A 19,376-nucleotide genomic window follows, 5' to 3' on the forward strand; every position below is an offset into this window, starting at 1 on the left:
TGGCTTTGGTTCCTTCACAGGGGCCTCACTTGCCATTCCCAAAGGAAGCGTTTTCGAGGACGGAGCCTAGGTTTCCCCCTTCTCTGCTCAGATGGGGGCTTCCAGGGAATGAGACCCAGGCTTCTTCTCCCAGACCCCAGACTAGGGACCCCCAGAGGATCAGGCTTGGCCTTCTACCTCCCTTCTCAGACTGGGGTTTCCCTGGAAATATGGCTATGTGTCCTCCTTCCCCTCAGACTGGGGAGTCCAGGCCTGAATGTCCCCTTGCTCCTTCAGAATGGGGGCTGCCTGAGAACTGACCCAGGTTCTCCTCCCCAACCCTTCCACGTGGCTGTTGATTTCTAGGACTTTCCAGCCCACATTCTGCACAGCTCTCCCCACAGCCAGACACTCAGGAGCCTGTGGAGCCTCCCGCGGGTCTGGGGCCTGGGAGGGCTTCCTCTGGCTCTGAGCTGCACCCTTGGCTTAGAGGAGAGGCCCTTCCTCTGGGACCATGAGGCTGAGCACCCACCCGGAACACCACCTCTGACCCCATAAGCATTGTCTCAGAACCCGGTTTCCGTGGCGCCGCTGGCAGGAGAAGGGATGCTATTTTGGGCAGTTCATCTGGACTTGGCTCAAGTGGCACGGGCCAAACCCCTGCCCCACTGACCTCTCCCCTGGAGGAGCAGAGCAGAGCAGAGCAGCATTTGGAGCCACCCCAAGGAGGGCTGAGGGGCGGGTCCTAGACTGGGGACACAGGGACAGCAGAGCCCCAGCTCGGGGAGCAGCCAGAGCCTGGGACAGTCATGGGGAAGCAAGACCAAGACTGGCTGTAACTGAGAAGCCCCCAAGGTGGACACTGAGAAACATAAGGCACTTCAGCAGAGTGAGTCTGGCTCTAGGCAGGGCTGGGACAGCCTCCCCGGGGGCCCAGGCCTTGGAATGCCTCTCCCTGGGACTCTGTGGGGAGGTGACCATGAGATTGTCTGGGGAAGTCACCCCAGCGGGGAGGTGAAAGCCTGGGTGTCTCTTCTGGTTTAGTCCTGAGTTGCCGCATGACACTCTCTCTGGCTTCCGTTCCCTCACCTGTACATTGAACACTGGGAGGATCAGCGGTGGAGCCGAGATGGGGAGGCTGTGTTGCACTGGGCTGTCAGCAGGGTGCGGGGTGGGACCAGGAGAGACTGGAGACATGGACTGAAGATCAGGGAGTTGGTTTGATTGCTGGCTTTGTGGAGTGGCCCCTCCCCCTGGAGTCCCCTCTTGAAAGGCTGGGGCTGGGGCTGGAGCTCATGTTTTCTGCAATCGGGGCCAGGGTTGTGATCTGTGCTGCAACTAAAGGAAATTGGGCTAGAGAACAATGGGGACATACAGGATGAGGGAACTCAAGGATTATGTTTGTGCTGCCATTGCAAAGAAAATGGGAATACAGGGAATTTCCAGGAATAGTGAGAAGGATAAACTTTGCTCTGAAGTGGGGGTATGGACTAAATGAATTTTTAAGACCTCATCTGTGTGTGTGCACGCGCATGCGTGGGGGGAAGAGGCCCTGGAATGTCACAGTTTAATTCAGCAGCAAGAGAGCTTGAGATTAGACTAAAGGCAATAGTAGCTGCATATGTGAGGGTGGAGCCACTGAGGGGAGTCTGTGGGCATCTCCACTCCACAAGGTGGGGTTTCAGATACGGGAAGGTCAGAAGGAGCTCTGAAGGGCCTGGTCCAGAGGTCAGGGGTCCTAGAGCCAGCATGCGCAGAGGGGGTGGGACTCCAGGGCCTCTTCCCATTGGCTGAAGCATATCCAGCCCACCTCTCCTCCCTGCCAGGTTGGCTGGGTTGAGGAGTTGGAACTGGCAGCAGCCTGCACTGTGGTTTCTGCTCTTGGAACCTGAGGTCTGATGAGAGTGTGGGGCCAGATCCTGTGCCCCCCAGCCCTAGTGACCTCTCTTTGGTTCCACAGCATCTAAACATCTCTGACAGAATATGACTCAAGCAGACAAGAAGAGGCGGTAAGCTCCCACTCATTCCCCGACGCCAGCCTCCCATCTCCCACGGGGCCCACCCAGTGCCATCTCTGCCCCACTCTCAGCCTCTCCCTCAGTCAGCTGATGCCCTCGGTGGTTCATGGGGCCCAGAAGGGCCCCTCCCACCGGCACCCATAGCCAGGCACCAGCTGGGCTCTGGGGTGAGGGGAGGCTCAGGGAGACTTGGTTAAGGGACAAGGGGTTGGTCGGTGGGCTCCCACTATCCCTACGTAGGTGGTTTTCAGTTGAGCTGAACTCACCACCTCTCATCCTCTCAGGCTCAGATTTCTTTGGGGTAAAATAAAAACCGACATCCTTGCTATGGCTGAGGCTCTACCTACCCCAACGTCCACTCTCCCCACTCCAGTCACACTGACCTCCCTTCTTTACCGTCAAACATGCTCAGAGGCCTTCAGCGACTGTTCCTTCTGTTCGAAACACTCTTCCCGCAGTTAATCACACAGCTCACTCCCTCGCCTCCTTCATGTCTTTGCTCAAGTGCCACATTCTCGACGAGGCTTACCCTGACAGTCCTATTTAAAATCACACCCCACCTCCTTTTCCTTGCTCTGTCTTTCCCTGTAGGACATACTATCTTCTAACATACAAATGTACTTGCTTATTACATTTCGTCGCTGCCAGTCAGCTGCATGTGGGCAGAGATGTGTGTGCGCACGCACACACACACACGTGCTCTTGTTTAGAGAGAAAGAACGGTTGCCCCTCTGTGCTGATGACGTTGCCATCTGCAGCCCAGGACTCTCTCCTGGGCTTTTAGACTGTTTCCAAAGACCCACAGGTGTCCCACAGGCAGCTCAGTCCCAGTTGAAAAGAGCTTCCTCCACTCCCCGCAAGCCCACTCCTCTTCCTGTGGTCTCAGCTCAGTCTAAGGTCCCCTTCTCCTTTCTTGCTCAAGCCAGAAATCAAGACTTTGTCTTTGATGCTTCCGTCTCCTCCATGTCTCACATCTAGTCACCAATTTCCTAAAATATGTAAAATGTGCCCACCGCCACCATTCTTTCTACCACCATCCTATTCCCCCATGGTCACTTTAGGCCATCCTCTGCCTATTTTTTTAAAAGTTAAATTTATTGAGGTGACATAGGTTAATAAGATTATATAGGTCTCAAGTGTACATTTCTGTGGTACATGTTCTGTATTTTGTGCTGTGTGCCCACCACCCAAAGTCAAATCTTCCATCACCATACATTTGACCCTCTTTACTCTTCACTACCCTTATTCCCCCTTCCCTCTGGTAACCACCGCAAACTGTTGTCTGTGTCTATGAGTTTTTGTTTTTCTTGTTTCTCATTTGTTGCCTTTAGTTTTATATCCCACATATGAGTGAAATCATATGGTTCTTTTCCTGTCTGACTTATGACACTTAGCGTAAAATTCTTAAGATTCATCCATGTTGTTGTAGATGGCAGTATTTCCTCTTTTCTTATGGCCGAGTGAGTATTCCTTTGTACGTACGTACCACATCCTCTTTATCCAATCGTGCCACTTCTTCAAAAGGCTCCTCAGGCTGCGCCTTCTCACCCCTGCTGGTGCTGCCATTGTCTATCTTGCTCACTAGAGAGAGCATTCCAAGGATGGAGACTGAGTTTTTACTTTGTATCTCTGGTGTCTGACTCATAAATAGATACTCAATAAATATTTGTTGAATGAATAAATGTTGGTTAGTAGGTTCAATAGTTGGCTTGAGGTGAGTTGAATAGTTTACTGTTGATTGGTTGATTAGATAATTAAGTGAAGTAGTTAATAGGAGAGTCAGTTGGTTAAGTTGCCAAATTGATTAATTAGCTGAAGGGTTGGTAGGTGAGTTGTCAGCTATTTAGTTCCTTGGTGAGCACATATTACATAGGTAATTATTTGGTTGGTTTATAATTTGTTTGTAGGCTAGTTTGCTTAGATGTCATTTCTCTTATTCTATACCCTCTCTTGAGCTATTTCATATAGGCCCATGGGTCAAATGACCACCTGTGATTTGGTGACCTCCAAATGCATATCTCTAAAGGAGACCACATGACCAGCTGCCCCTTTACTGATCATCTCCGCCTACGTGTCTAGAGGGCTCCTCAGGCTCTACGCACCCAGAAGAGGACACCTCATTCTCCTGCCTAGGCCTGCAGCTTCTCTCCTGTGCCTCACCTGCCATTCTGCTGCTCTGGGCAGAGCCTGGGGTCATCCCCGACTTGGCTGTCTCCATTCTCCTCTCTGATCAACGCTGGTCTTTCAGTGTGACTGTTTCCTAGCCATTTTTGTATCGCCTTGGCTTAGGCTGCCATCGCCTCTCAGCCTGTCTGTGGCAGACGCTCCCTGAGAGCCCACCATGGCTCCGCGCCTGCTCCCTCACCCCAGCCTCCATACGGGAGGCTGCCCTCCTGCTTACACCCTTCTTCTGGCCCCATGGCTCTCTGGGTTCAGTTCAGATTCCCTGACACGGACCATGAGGTCTTCTGCCATCTGGCCCTGTGCTCCTCTCTGCCAATCTCATGCTACTTTCACTCCTCTCTCTGGCCAGCCCAGCCTTGCAGAATCCCACAACACGTCACACATCGTCTCAGCTGCAAGCCTTTGCGCATGCCACTCCAATGCCCAGAACTTGTCTCGCCTCCCCTGATGCTCCTTCACTTGGCCAACCTTCTATTCTTGACCTAAATTTTCCGTCTTCTGGGAAAGCCTCCTACCGCCTCCTCTAGGTCATTTGCTTCCTCCCTGTAATCTCAGTGCTCACACTTCACCTGTGGCAACACTCCTCACACTTTAGAGTAGTGGCTTAATTGTTTGTTTTTCTTATTAAGAGCAGAGGTCATGACAAACAATAGTAGGCATAATAGGAATTGAACAAATCTTGGTTCAGGAGCTGGTTGGTGGTTATTTGTTGCTTACTGTATCCTGCCCGCTGTGTGGTGAGGAGGAAGGGGCCAGGGTTCCAGACTCTCCTGGTGTCCTTGACTTCCTGCTCTGTCCACCTTTCCTCTGCCTCTACGGCACCATCCCAGGACTGTTCTTGGGTTCCTGCCTGCCTCAGTCTGCTTAAAGGCTCTTCTTCGGGGCTGAGGAGGCCAGTCATGGGGACAAGGGGATCCTACATGGTGATGCATGGGAGCTGGAGTCGAATGGGAGCCACAGGATCATTCAAGCAACTCTACGTCCCTCCATATGTGCAGCCCTATGTTTGTTTCCCCGGGGTAAGGACAGAGCAAGGACTGGAGTGCATGACCTATGAACATGGGGTTCAGCCAGAGAAGTGAAAGGTGTTTTATCCATGCTTTGCTTATGTTTCTCACTCCCTCTGTTTACTCTTTGCTGCTGTAAGGCTGGGGAAATTTAGGAAGACTGGGGAAGGGTGGGGGGTGGGGTTGCTATCCCAAGTGGGGCAAGGTAGTGGGTGCCTGATGTCGGCTTCAGGCTGTCAACAAGGGGGGATGACCAGTCTTAACAAGTGCTAGAGGCCACACTTAGAGTTAGCAGTCTCTCTACCCCTCCATCTCCTCTTTAGCCTCCACACCCCATCTCCTCCAAACTCAGGCTCTATCCCACCCCACCCCTCAGCAGATTGTGGAGCCTATAACTCACTTTTTCCTTTACCCATCCAATCATGAGTTTATTAAATAAATATTTATCAAGCACCAATAATGTGTAGAAGGTTCTGGGCAGCTAGTGGAAAGTAAGACAGGTGAATTCTCTAATTTTCATTCATCCTACAATATATATTGAACACCTACTATACGTCTGGCACTGTGCTAGGCACTGAGAATACACCAGGGAGAAAAATCCAGCCCCTCCTTTCCTCTCTCCTTCTCTCTCATTTGTTCATTCATTCATTTATTATTTCACTCACTTGCTCACTCATAAACCTCTGCTTGTGTTGACCTGGTTACAGAGCCCGTTGCACTTGGCAGACCCCTTTATCTTTGGCAGAACTTGGTGCATATTTCAGGCCTCAGTGCTGTTTATAGAGACTGGGAGCAGACTTTGCCCCACCCTGATCTGTTTCCAGAGCGCCTTGCAGTTGTCAGGTCTTGCCTGATGTCTTGTCTGTGTCCTCAGAGATCTGGTTCCTGCAGGGAATCAGGCAGAGAGGTAGACAGATAGCTGGGCTCCACCTTCCTGCGGGCTCTGTCCCACTTGCTTCTCCCCCAAGGCTCATTGGCACCACAGATGGCATTCATCAGATCCCCAAATGCCTGCTCTGCAAAGTGACCTTTTCGGTGTGTCCTTCCCAGTGGTCTAGTCCCTACCAGAAGGAAGAAGGGGCATGACCTGGCTATCTCCCCCCACCAGTCCCTCTCCACGTCCCTGTAACACTCAGTTGTCTCTGATCTCAGCTGTCCCAGAACCCCGGGGCAACAGGAGGTGTGTGTAGACAGGCCACTGGGTTACACATTAACTCAGCAGTGAGCTGAAGGGCTGACGGGTAGCAAGAGCACTTGAGTCTCACTGCTGCCCATGGGCTCCGGCTGCTGCTTCAGGTCCACCCACAGATCCAAGATGATCCAGTCGCCCATGATAAAAGTGCAAAAAATAATGCAGAAGGAGATGGTGCGAGAGTTCCTGGCTGAGCTCATGAGCACATATGTCATGATGGTGAGTAGGTAGCATGGGGCGGGGGGTGGGGGGTGGGCTCTGAGGAAGGGGCATGAACCCCAGGACTTCAAAAGGGTGAGGCTCAGAAAGGTCAATCCATCACCGCCTCCCACTGCTGGCCCCTGGGTCATATCGTCCATTCCCCAGTCTCTGAGCTGGGAGACTGAGGGTAAAGCATAGGAAAGTAAGGAGAGAGCTCTGTCTGTCTCACCAAGTCTTCTGGGGGCATAAAGGGCTCATAATACATGGGAACAGAACAAAATTGTGGGCTGGGAAGGGATGTCAGAGGGCATGGCTGGAAATGGGGAGACGGGAAACCAAGAGGAAAGAGACTGGAGAGAATGTTTAGTGTCAGGTTTTGGGGATTAATGCTGCTCAGTGTCATTGGGGAGACATGGAAGGTTTTCAAGCAGAGGAATGATGTGGTCAGATGTAGATTTTAGAAGGAATTTCTGAGTGTAGTGTGGAGTCTCACCAGAATGGGCAAGGCTGGAGGGAGGGGAACCCGTTAAGGGACTGTTGCAAAAACCTAGGATAGTGAGAGGGTGGCAAATGGTCCAGGGAGGGAAAAGAAAGCACATGTCTGAGGCAGTTGTAGAAGATGGAATAAGGATTTTATAAGTTATGGATGTGGGGTAGGTGCCAAGGGAGCCATTCTGAGCCCAGCTCCAGAGCAGGACGAGAGGTGAGTTTGGACGTGGTCAGGTGAAGTGCCAGGGGAGAAATCTAGGAGGCGGTTTGATACGGAGGTCTGGAGCTCAGGGCAGTGGGTTGGGCCAGAAGTATAGAGTTCATCAGAATATGGATGGTGGTTATAAAAACTGTTCAGTGGGAGTGTATAGGAAGAGAAAATAAGTTGAGGACAGAGCCCTGGAGAGTGAAGAGAGGCACACAAAGTGGCCTGAGAACTGTTGGCCAGCGAGGTGGGAGGAGAAGGTGGGCAGAGACCAGGTTACAGATGTGTGTGTGGCAGGGGGTTCACAGGAGGGAGTGGTCAGAGGCATGGGAGGCTACGGCCAGCCAGAAAAGGCGAGAAGTGACAAGGGACCATAAGGATTGGCGAAATGGAAGTTGTTGGGGACCTTGTCAGGAGCACTTTCAGTGGATGATGGGACAGAAATAAGATTGCAGGCAGGAGATGAGGTTTCTTAGAAACTCCCTCTCTTCACTGCTTCAGCCCTGCCACCTTCCTCAGCCAGCCTTCGCCCCTAAGCTGTAGCTGTGCTTGTTTGCACCTTATGGAGGATCCAGGTCTGAGAAAAAAAGGAGCAGCCTCTGGGATGAGAAGCAAAGGCAGCCAGGAGCATGCCAGACGGAGCGGGGGAGACAGAGGCAGTGTGCGTGGTTGTGTGAGCACATGAGTATGAATGTAACTGGTTGTGTGTGTGTTGAGCCACAGGGTAGGAGACGGTGGGACTTCGGGAGCCCAGGGGACTCTGGATACGTGGCTTCTTATCCTGACCCTGTCACTGAGTCGCTCAGCAGATCTCTCCATGGCTGGGGGTCTAACTTCTCAGTTATAAAATGTGTTAATTGGGGCCTTCGTGGGCTTTGAAGCTGGATTTGAATTCTGGCTCTGCTATCATCTACCTGTGTGATCTCCCATAAGTGTCTTAACTGTTCAGAACTTCAGCTTCCTCATTAGTAAACATGACACTAACATGGAGCTGACAGACTTGTGGGAGGGAGGCCAAGAGACCGACACTCAGTTCACAAGTAGGACACGTGTGTTGGTCTCTGGTCATCATGACAAGCGCTCTCAGCTGCTCTCCCTCCCCACCTCCCCTCTTTCTCCCACCCCTATTACTCACTCTCCTGCTTGGCTTCTGAGCTGTGAAGACAGCACAAGATCCTGCCTTGTCTTAATCCAGGGCAAAGTAATTCATTTATTACATTCCAGTCCAGTGAGGGCTGTTAAACCTTGGAACCAAGGATGTAGGAGGGTGCCTCCTTGGAGAGCTCTTAGGGAAAACAGGTACCACCCACATCCATTGATGCCTGCCCATGTCTGCGTTTCTCTTCCTTTTATCAAGATTATTATTGAGCACCTTTTGCATACCAGGCATTGATGCTAAACCAAGCCCCTTACATGCAGCATCTTCCCAAATCCTCACAACAGTCCTGTGGGGGCCTATTATTATCCCTATTTCTCAGATGGGAGACCAAGGCCCCATGAAACTGTCAATTGCTCAAGGTCACATTTTAAGTTAAGATTAAATCCAGTCCAGTCTAATATCACAGTCTTGACCCTTAATCTCAGTGCTCTGTCCCTTAGCTTAGCTGTGGCAGGATTTCTAACACCTTGGCTTGTTACTCTCCCCTAGCTGAGGTAACACCCTTATTTTCAGGCTTTTGGTAGCCCAAGACGTCACTCTGGGCCTTGTTTTCCCCATCTATAGAGTGAGAGCACAAACATTTGCCATTCGGATTTGCTGTGAGAATGAAAAAGAAGTAACACATGGTACGGGCCGGGTAGCTCAGTTGGCTAGAGCATTGTCCTGACACGCGAAGTTTGCGCGTTCAATCTCTGGTCAGGGTACATATAAGCATCAACCAATGAATGCATGAATAGGTGGAACAATATTTCTCTCTTTCTTAAAAAAAAAAGTAACACATGTAAAAGAACTTTGGGAGGTTTAAGCTCATATAGGATATTGTATTTTTATTTCTAGTTGTTGGGCCTGTGCCAAATTGATTAGGAAGGACACTCAGTGAGTCATCAGGGCAAAGGTTTTACTAGAAAAGCAAGTGTGACCTTGGGTTCTCTTTACTGCAACCAGGGTGAGGGAAATGGACTGATCTACTCAATTCCCCTCTGCAATCTCTGGGAGTATTTTCCTTGAGGCTGGCCTTGTGGCTCTTGCAGGGACTTGGACAGTCTGGGCCACATTTACTGACCAAGAAGGCGGGGAGCTGGGCCATTAGGGCCCTGAAAAATCAGCTGTAGACGTGAGCAAAATGATAGGGCAGGGGTTGCAAACTCACACGCTCCAGAGGCCAGAGAGAGCAACCCAGAGTGGTGAGGCCTGTGGCTAACTGCCAGCCTGTGCAAGGATGGCGCTGCCGCTCCTCTAGCTGATTGTTGCCATGCAAGCCAGCATTACCTGGGCTTCCGATTTCTTAAGAGAAGCTGAAACTGATTGCCAAAACTAAGCTATACTGTTGTGGCTCAGTGGATTGAGTGCCAGTCTGTGAATCAAAAGGTGGCTGGTTCGATTCCCAGTCAGGGTGTGTGCCCGCGTTGCGGGGCCAGGTTCCCGGTTGGGGGTGTGTGAGAGCAACTGATGGATGTTTCTCTCTCACGTTGATGTTTCCCTCCCTTTCTTTCTCTCTCCCTTCCCCTCTCTTTAAAAGTAAATTTTAAAAATCTAAAAAAACAAAACTAAGTTATCCAAACAAATTGTGTGCTGGATGGATTAGGCCCGTGGGCTGCCAGTTGGCAACCATGGCAACCATGACACAGATCATGTAGGGTTCATCCACTCATTCATTATCTTTAGCAAATGGTTCTGAGCTTCTACTTGGAAGTAAGGGCCCTTAGTCTTTAGACCCTCCATGCTGGCTTCACTCCCCAAAACCCCAGGGACCCCCCCAAACCTGTCAGCTGTTCCTGGCCTCACTCCCCCCTCCCACACCCCATCTGTTCCTGTCCTCTCCTCCCTCATCCTACCGTTGACCCTAAGCTGGCCTGCCTCTGGGCACCTCTGCACCTGTCCTGGGCTCTTGAGGAACCTGGCGGGCCCTGCTCATTCAGTCTCCCCTACTCCATCCAGGCTGTTTCACTTTTCCTCAGACTTCCCCGAAGCTGCTCTGTAGTCTGCCTGCCCTTTAATCAGCAGATGACTTGCTTGTCAGTTTGACAGAGAAAACCACCAGGTGGGCTTTGTGTGTCTGGCTGACTGGCTCCTCACCCGTTGGCCTTCTTACCACCTGAACACACCTACTGGTGCATGCACATGTCGGGGCAGGGCCCCTCCTTCCCGGAGGGCCCTCGGCTCCTATGCCCGTCCCACCCCTCACTCTACGGAGGTACTTTGCTCTGTCCTTTTCTCTCTCTCCAGCTTCTCCCTCTCTCAATCTTTTTTTTAAATCCTCACCTGGGGATATGTTTGTTGTTTGTTTGTTTATTTATTTTTAGAGAGAGGGGAAGGGAGGGAGAGAGAGAAGGGGGAGAGAGAGAGAGGGAGAGAAACATTGATGTGAGAGATATATGCCTCCAGACGGGGACCATAAACCAGGCATGTGACCTGACTGGGAATTGAACCAGTGACCTCTTGGTTCACAGGACGATGCCCAACCCCGTACCAGTCAGTGCTGTTTATTGATTTGAGAGAGAGAGGGAGAGAGAGAGGAAGAAAAGAACATCAATGTGAGAGACAAATGTGAATTGGTTGCCTCCCGTGTGTGCCCAGACCAGGGATCAAACATGCAATCTACATATGTGCCCTGACTGGGGATCGAACCCTCAGCCCTTTGGTGCACAGGGCAATGCTCCGACCAACTGAGCCACTAGGCCAGGGCACACTCTCAGTCTTAACTTATCAAAGTCTCTCTACTTAAAACAACACAACACAGAACAAAATGCCCATCCTTTCATCCCATGAGCCCCTTCATTTATCACATTCTTGCTCCCTCCCTCCTCAGGCAGGTTCACAAAGGGAGGTCTACAGTGGAACCCTTCAACTCTTCCTCACTGCCTCTCACCTCTCAGTCTCTAGGACCTGGGTTCTCTGTCCCCGTGGCCTGATGACACAGTGCTCGCCACATACTAATGACGGCTGGATTGTCACATCCAAAGGGATGCTTTCTAGGCCTTCATGCACTTGACCCAAAGGCTGCACATGACTCTGTGGATCCCACCTTCCTTGGGAAACTCCGCTTCTCCCTGGTGGCCAGGACACATTCTCTCTTGTTCTCTCATTTCAACACCTGCTCCAGCTGGGGTTTCTAACACCCACCTGTGAGGGCTGATGTGTGGCTCTAGGTTCAGCCCTCAGGTGCTTTCTTACCCTGCATCCTCTCATCTGCTTTTTTCCTCCATGATGGCTTTAGAGGTGGCCCTCATTTCACAATTCTCCAGGTTTTCTTTTTCAAAAACTCCAGATAAGCACTGTCCAAGGGAAAAACAATGAGCTACATATATAATTTAAAATATTCTAGTAGCCACATTGAAAAGGTAAAAAGTGATAGGTGAAGCTAATATTTTTTTAAAAACTTTTATTTATTTAGGCGACCCTTTAGTTCCAAGGCCGATACTCAATCCACTGAGCCACACCGGCCAGGGCATGAAGTTAATTTGAATAATTATTATGTTTAACCCATAGAGCCAAAATACTATCAGTTCAACATGCAATAAATATACAATTATTAATAAGATTCTACATTCTCCTTTTTCTACTGTCTTTTTTTTTAATTGATTTTTGAGAGAGAGGAAGAGAGAGAGAGAAACATCGATTTGTTGTTCCTCTTACTTATGATTTATTGGTTGATTCTTTTATGTGCCCTGACTGGGGAATGAACCCACAACCTTGGCATTTTGGGATGACGCTCTAACCAACTGAGCTACCTGGCCAGGGCCCTATTAAGTCTCTGAAATCTGGTTTGTCCTTACACTTAAAACAGATCTTGCCCTGGCTGGTGTAGCTTAGTTGATTAGAGTGTTGTCCTGTAAACTGACAAAAAGGTGGTGGATTTGGTTCCTAGTCAGGGCACATGCCTAGGTTGCAGGTTAGGTCCCTGGTCAGGGTGCATTCAAGAGGTAGCCAATAGAAGTTTCTCTCTCTCCCTTATCCTCTCTCTAAAAAAATCAGTGAGCATGTCCTCAGATGACGATTTAAAAAAAAAAAAGCAGATCTTATTTAGGACTAGCCATATTCCAAGTACATAGTAGCCACATGTGGCTAGTAGCCATCATATTGGATGATACAAATCTAGATTCTAATTTCCAGCACTCTGGAGACCTAGGGGCCCCTCAGAGTTGACATGTTCAAAACACACGGACTTCTCAAAGAAGTGCCATTTAAGCGTGGCCTTAAAGGAGAGCATCACATTTTCAGGATCTAGGATCAGGTATTCTAGACAGGGAATACACAGATGCATGAAAAAACAGGGCACGCAGGGAGTAGTGTGGTTGTTTGGTTTGAGGCTGTCTGGCATAGGTGACTGCCTGGATTCATATTCTAGCTTACTACATGCAGGTTGTGTACTTTGAACAAGCCACTCAACTCTTCTAAGCCTTGGATTATGAATCTGCCAGATGGGGAGATTAATAATACTTAATGCATATGTTGGCATGAGAATTAAAGGAAGTGATAGATGTTAACATTCACCAGTGCCTACCACATAGTAAGTTCTCAATAAGTTGCTACTATTATTTAGAAATAATACTATTGCTGAATATAGACAACATTGGAGCAGATATGGAACCGGGAAGGAGAAATAATACAGGGTTTTGAATGGCAGCCTCCTGAGTTTGGGCTTTATCCTAGAAATGAAGGGGAGCCAGTGAGGGTTTGAATGAGGGATAGACATGATCAGACCTCTGTGTTAGAAAGGTCACTCTTGCTTCAAGGAGGAGGCTGAGTAAGATCTGCGGAGAATGTAAGAAGAACTGATTGGGTGTGGGGGTGGAGGGAGAGAAAGCTCTCATTTGTAATATCCAAGTTTCTGGTTCGGCCAACTGAAATGGGAACACAGGATGAGGATCGCATTTTCTAAGATGGTGACCTTTCAACATAGAGCCTGAGATGCCCGTTGAACACCCGGACTTCCCGTTAGTTCTGGAAATAGGGACCTGGCTCCCAGGTGGAGGCTCTGGGAATTTCGGTGCAGTAGGTGTACCTGAAGCCATAGACCTGGTAAGAAGACCCAGGAGGAGTGACTGGGGTGAGATGTGACAGGGGCCAGGGATGGAGCCCTGGGATCATCCATATTTATGAGACAGATGAAGGAAAAAGACGTGGGAAGGAACTGTAGAGAGGGAGAGGCTGTGGAGGTAAGAGGAAACCAGGAGAGAGAGATGTTATGGAGGCCAAGAGGAGGGACTTTCTAGGAGCACAGAGAGGTTAAGAGGGTCAAAGTCGGTGAAGCCAAGTAAGACAATGTGTGAAGGGACTTCTGGGCAATCAGCAGGCTGAGCCCGGGGAGAGAGCTTCGGTGTTGGTGAGATGTGGAAGCAGAAGCCAGGTTGAGGAGGGAGAGCGAGGGAGGGGTAAAAGAGCCAGCAAGTGGGTTCTTTCCTGGAACCTGACTGATGTGGAGGAGGCGTCCCGGACTCCACAGGTGGATGGGAGGCTGGGCTGAAGTGGGAAGCTTTACTTTTAGGAAGGAAGAGACCTGAGTCTGTGGGAGCCAGTCAAGGGGAGGGTGGAAGATAGGGCAAGAGGGAGGCCTCTGCAGAGGCCAGGAGAGGCTGGGTGCGGGTACCAGAGCTGAAGGGACAGGCTGACATAGACTCAGGTGGGTGACTGCAGGAGGCTGAGTGAGGGCCCAGCCTCGCTCCTCTAATCTCCCTGCGAAGGGTGTCGGTAAGGGCGTCACCTGAGGAGATTCAGCAGTTAGGGATGGGCAGGAGCTAGAATGACGCCTGAGAGCAATGGAAGTGTTGCTGAGGGCAAGAGCATTAGAGCCTCACTGGCTTCAGGGATGATGAGTATGGGGGTGGTGGGCTGCGGATGGGGGCCATGGCAGAGCCCCGGTGTGAGGTTTGGCGATCCCTTGAGGGGACTTTCCTCAGGGTAGCCTGCAGTGTGAGATGCTCTGAAGGGTTCCCCCCACAGCAGCCATGCCCCCTCCCCTGGCTCCTTCTGCACCCCCGCCCAGCTCTCATTGGGCAGGTCTTAAGAGGCTTTGACAGGGGCAAGGGGGACAGGCCATGAGGAGGGAAGTTTCTGGAGGAAGAGGCATGGCAGACGGTCTCCAAGGGCAACTTGGGGAGGCCCAGGGTGTGAGGGTGAGGAGCCCGAACTGAGCTCTGAGCCTCTTCTGAGGTTGGGGCCCCGGGCAGGCAGTCCCCTCAGAGGCCCTCCCTTGCAGGTGTTTGGCCTTGGTGCCGTGGCCCATATGGTTCTAGGAGACAATTTTGGGAGCTACCTCGGTGTCAACTTGGGATTCGGCTTCGGAGTCACCATGGGAGTGCACATGGCAGGGAAAATCTCTGGTGAGTGAGCCTGGGCCCTTCCTGACCAGCAAGGCTAGGACTCCCCTGCGGGTTCTTCCTGCCCATCTCCGGCCAGCCCCTTCCCTAGTCAGCCGGCACCTCGCCCTCGCTGGCCACCTGGAGGGGAGAACACCCTAAATAAACCCCTTTCCTCTGTCTTGCCCAGACTCTTCATGAGCCCCCTTGACCCACCATTTTTACTAGGTGGGTTAACTTAGGCTATTTGACTTTCTCTACTTCTCACTTTCCTTAATGGTCAAATGGAGATGGTGGTCCCCACCTCAGTGGGTCCTTGTGAGAACTAAATGAGAGGGCAATGCATAAATGCTTGCCTCGTTATTATTGTTGCTGCTCTCAATATTATTTGTTGTTGTTGGTTTCTGCTCTCACTCTCGTGACATCCTTGCTCTCCCCGCAGGGGCCCACATGAATGCGGCCGTGACCTTCACCAGCTGTGCACTAGGCCGCATGTCCTGGAAGAAGTTTCCTGTGTATGTACTGGGTCAGTTCGTGGGTTCCTTCCTCGCTGCTGCCACCATCTACTGCCTCTTCTACGGTGAGTGCCCTGCCCGGGTTGTCCACGTCTGGCCTCAGCCTCCTCCTCAGAAGTGTGGGACGATCCAATCTCAGTGTCCTGGCCCATGAAAATGTCTGGGAGAGTAAAGCCCTGGAGAGGCTCCTCACCCCTCCATCCTACAGCCTTATTTCTGGGAATCCCATGGGGTTGAGCTCGGGGCAGGCTGACACTCAATCTATGTCTCCACAGCAGCCATTATCGAACACACAGGTGGACATCTGACAGTGACTGGCCCGATAGCCACCGCTAACATTTTTGCCACCTATCTGCCTGACTACATGCCGTTATGGAGGGGCTTCCTGGATGAGGTCAGTGGTTCAGGGTCGTTGCCCCTCCTCTTGCCTTCCCCACCTCAGAAAGGGGCCAGCAGGCAACCCCTCCCCACAGAGAGGATAAGAACTCTGACGGGAACTGTACCAAGACACATCTCTGCCAGTGGGTTTGGATGGGGGGCACTGCCAAGTCCCTGTGGCTTGGCCAGGGCCCCTGGGTGGCTGCCACAGCATCTGCTCCCCAGGTGATAGTTACGGGGATGCTCCAGCTGTGTCTCTTCGCCATCACGGACAATGGGAACCACCCAGCACTGCAAGGGACACAGGCCCTGGTGATCGGCATCCTCGTGGTCATCATTGGCGTGTCCCTGGGCATGAACTCAGGATATGCCATCAACCCGTCCCGCGACCTGCCTCCCCGTTTCTTCACCTTTCTTGCCGGCTGGGGCACACAGGTCTTCAGGTACTGCCCTGCCCAGCCCATTCCTTCAAATTGTCTATGTGTCCCCTCCATGCGGAGGGGGCGGGTAAAGTGAGGAGCCTCACCGGAGAGTCCTGCAGAGCTGCCAGGTGGCCTGGGGAGGCAGGAGTGTGTCCCGACCTTCCCTGTGACCAGCACTGATCCTGCTCCTGGACTGAAGGTAAACCCTGCCCGGATCCGCCCTGTCCCTGAATCAGGATGAAGCTCATGGGGCTCCAGGCTCAGGGGTGACTCTGGGGCTAGGATGCGGGTCACTTATTTCCTCTCAGGCCCTACCCCCTGTCTGGGCACGAGGTGGACACAGGTGCTATCCTGGACATTGGCCCCCTTACCAGGCCTCTGCCTTTTGTCTGCAGGGCCAAGGGCTGGTGGTGGGTGCCAGTGGTGGCACCGCCCCTGGGTGCCTACTTAGGTGGCGTCATCTACTTGGTCTTCATTGGCTCCATTGTTCCACCGGAGCCCCAGAGACCGGACAACTCCAAGGCGAATGAAGACCACAGAATACCTGTGTTGCCCAAGACCATGCGTCACCAAACAGATATCTCTTCCCTTACCTCTGTCTCTGTGTCTCCCCCCAGCAGATCTTTAAACCGGTCCGTCCCACCCTTAAGTGACTCTATCCAAATACAGCAATTCTAAGTAAGATTATTTGTGCCTCCATTCCCACCCAATAAAGAAAGCCTTGTCCCGCAGTGGCACCCTTGCTTCCTGGGTGCCTCCTATGATTGGGCTTCCCTTCTGGATTCTTCCAGGAACACTGTAGCCCAAAGCTGGAGCATGAAGCCAAGAGGCCTCCACCCCCACCAGTCCTAGGAGCTGGGGCACCCCCTGGGGGAGCATAGGGCAGGGCCAACAGGAAGAAGAGGACATTGAAAAGATGCCAGGCACAGAATAGTGGACTTGCAGGCATAGGGCAGGAAAGGGATGGTTTGGGAAAAGCACAACAGCTAGCTGGTGAGGGTTCAGCTCTGGGGATACCCTGAGCTGCCCTGGGAGAGGACTTGAGAATCTCCCTCAGTTCTGGCTAATCTTTGTACCAGATAAGACCAGGCCCAAGTGTGTAGATAAGAAGGGTTGTTTTTTTTTCTTTTCATTATTGCCCCACCTCAGAAGACTTTTAGATATTTTTTTCTTAATCACATGATATTTTAACACCACAGATATTACTGTATATCTGTATATGTACTTTATATATATCTGTGCTTTATACAAAAATAGTAAGATCTTTTTAATTTCCCCCTTCACTGCTTTTGTGTTTATCCTTTCAGCAATTATTGAGCACCTCCTGTGTGGAGGCCTTGTCTGGGCCAGGAGCTGCTGCAGTGGATGAGGCTGGGTCTCTGCCTTCGAGGAAGGCAGTTTTTAATTTTTTAAATTTTTTTAAAGATTGTATTTATTTATTTTTAGAGAGAAGAGAAGGAGAAAGAAAGGGAGAGAAACATCAATGTGCGGTTGCCCCTTGCACGCCCCCTACTGGGGGCCTAGTCCACAACCTAGGCCTGTGCCCTGACTGGGAATCGAACAAGCGACCCTTTGGTTTACAGGCTGGCACTCAATCCACTGAGCTATATCAGGCAGGGCAGGAACGCAGTTTAATGGGGATAGGAGGAAAAAGGTAAGTGGTGGAGCGGGGGCTGCATGGAGGCTGTGGGGCTCATACCTTGAAGCCAAGGCCAAGGATGGTTTCCTAGGGGAGACAGAGAAGAGTTGGGGTCAGGAGATATGCTTTCTGGGGCTGGGCGCTGCATTTTACAGTTTGAGCAGTTTGAGGGGGCAGGAGGCAGAGGAGACTGGGCGTTCTCCCGGAGGTGGGTGCACGGTGAGAGGAGACTTAGAAAGCCCACCTGGCTGCTGCGTGCACGTTGGTGGAAAAGGGGGAGATTGGGGCCTGCAAGGGAGTGTGGTGAGAGGCAGTGATCCTGGAGAAGCAGCAGGGCACCTAACAGGTCAGTCCTGGTGGGTAAAAGCTGTAGGATTTGGGCTGGGATTGAATGAAGGAGTAGGTGGTCACATGATAGGAGCCAGGTCTGACTTTCAGTTTCTGGCTTGGGCCTGGGACACTGGAGATGTCCCCATGGAGAGCAGAGCATGGGAAAGGAACTGGTTTGGAAAGGAAGATGACAAGTTATATCATGGACATATTGAGCTTGAGTTGTCTATCGGACATGAAGGGCAAGAGGTGTGTGGTCTTGGGCAAGTTACTCAGCCTCTCTGGGTCTTGTTTTTCTCATTTGTAAAATGAGTCTAACACTATTTCCTACCGTTTGTGTTGCTGTGAATATTCAATGAAATAAAACATATACATTGCTGAGAATAGTGCTTGGCACAGATAAGTGTTCAATAAACAATTATTCTTTTTGATAGTCTGCAGTTCAGAAAAGAGCTGAAGACAGAGACTGAAAAAGCTGTGGTTGTGTGGCTATAGCTGGGGCCATGAAACAGTGAAAAAGAGGGCCCATGAGCAGGCTCTTGGGAGCAAGCTGGGGGGTGGCTATGAGGCATGGAATAGGCACCCCAAGAGGTTTGGCTGAGGAGGGGGCCCAAAGTGGATGGTCCGGGGGCACTGGAAACAATCCAAATGTCCATCAACATGGGAATAAATACTTACATTTCAGTACAGTCACATACAAAAGATTTGCTACATCAGTAAAAACTAAGGCACAACAGCTCCCTGCCAAATATGGAAAGTTTGGAGGCATAAAAAGCAATGCAGTAGACTGTATACAGTATGACACCAGGTATGCTGTTGACAAATAAGCAAAAAAGTAATATATTCTTTAGGCAAACACATGTGATAAAACTAAGGGGGGAAAAAAAGGGTGCACTCCCCCTCCTGGGAGCACACCTGCGCCGGCTCCCCGCCCCTCGTCTCCCCCCGACCCCCCTCAGTGATAGGAGACCTGAGACTTGGGAGCAATGGGTGGCTGCAGCTCGTCCTGGGCTCGCCCCGAGCCTGTCTCCAAGGCCCCCTTTTCTCTGACTCCCCAGGGAGCTGGCAGCAGCCCTGCCTAATGTCTCTCCTGTCGCTGCTTCTGTCCTGGGCCCCTCCTTGTTTCACTGTCCCCAGCTTTAATAAACATACTCTCAAAAAAAAGTACTTTTTGTTTTGAAGAGGGGAAATTATATTTATTGTTGTTTACCGAATGCTTTTGTGAAAGCGTATCAGATATGTGTGAATGTGACCACTGTATTTATGATTTATAAACCTTATTTTATTAGTGTTTGTGGAAGTGGTAATATGAACATGATTACCTGTTTAAAAAAAAAGGGTGATTCTTCCAGCGATATA

General features: G+C 50.9%; 1 protein-coding gene across 2 annotated transcripts; it reads left to right on the forward strand.

Moving 5' to 3' along the window:
- Positions 1-647: 647 nt before the first annotated feature.
- AQP7 (aquaporin 7) lies at positions 648-19,181 on the forward strand. 2 transcript variants are annotated; one of them, XM_054582916.1, is made up of 8 exons: positions 648-868; positions 1,940-1,988; positions 6,485-6,599; positions 14,634-14,757; positions 15,176-15,313; positions 15,524-15,642; positions 15,852-16,069; positions 16,444-19,181. In XM_054582916.1, exons 2-8 carry the CDS (start codon positions 1,963-1,965, stop codon positions 16,724-16,726), a joined length of 1,023 nt encoding a protein of 340 aa, XP_054438891.1. In that variant the 5' UTR covers positions 648-868; positions 1,940-1,962; the 3' UTR covers positions 16,727-19,181. The 2 variants fall into 2 exon arrangements, with proteins under 2 accessions (XP_054438891.1, XP_054438892.1); XM_054582917.1 differs by having other exon boundaries at positions 15,527-15,642.
- The last annotated feature ends 195 nt before the right edge of the window (positions 19,182-19,376 follow it).

This window comes from Pteronotus mesoamericanus, unplaced genomic scaffold (assembly GCF_021234165.1).
Source record: "Pteronotus mesoamericanus isolate MK-2021 breed Mesoamerican mustached bat unplaced genomic scaffold, CSHL_Meso_final contig_73, whole genome shotgun sequence".
NCBI lineage: Eukaryota > Metazoa > Chordata > Mammalia > Chiroptera > Mormoopidae > Pteronotus > Pteronotus mesoamericanus.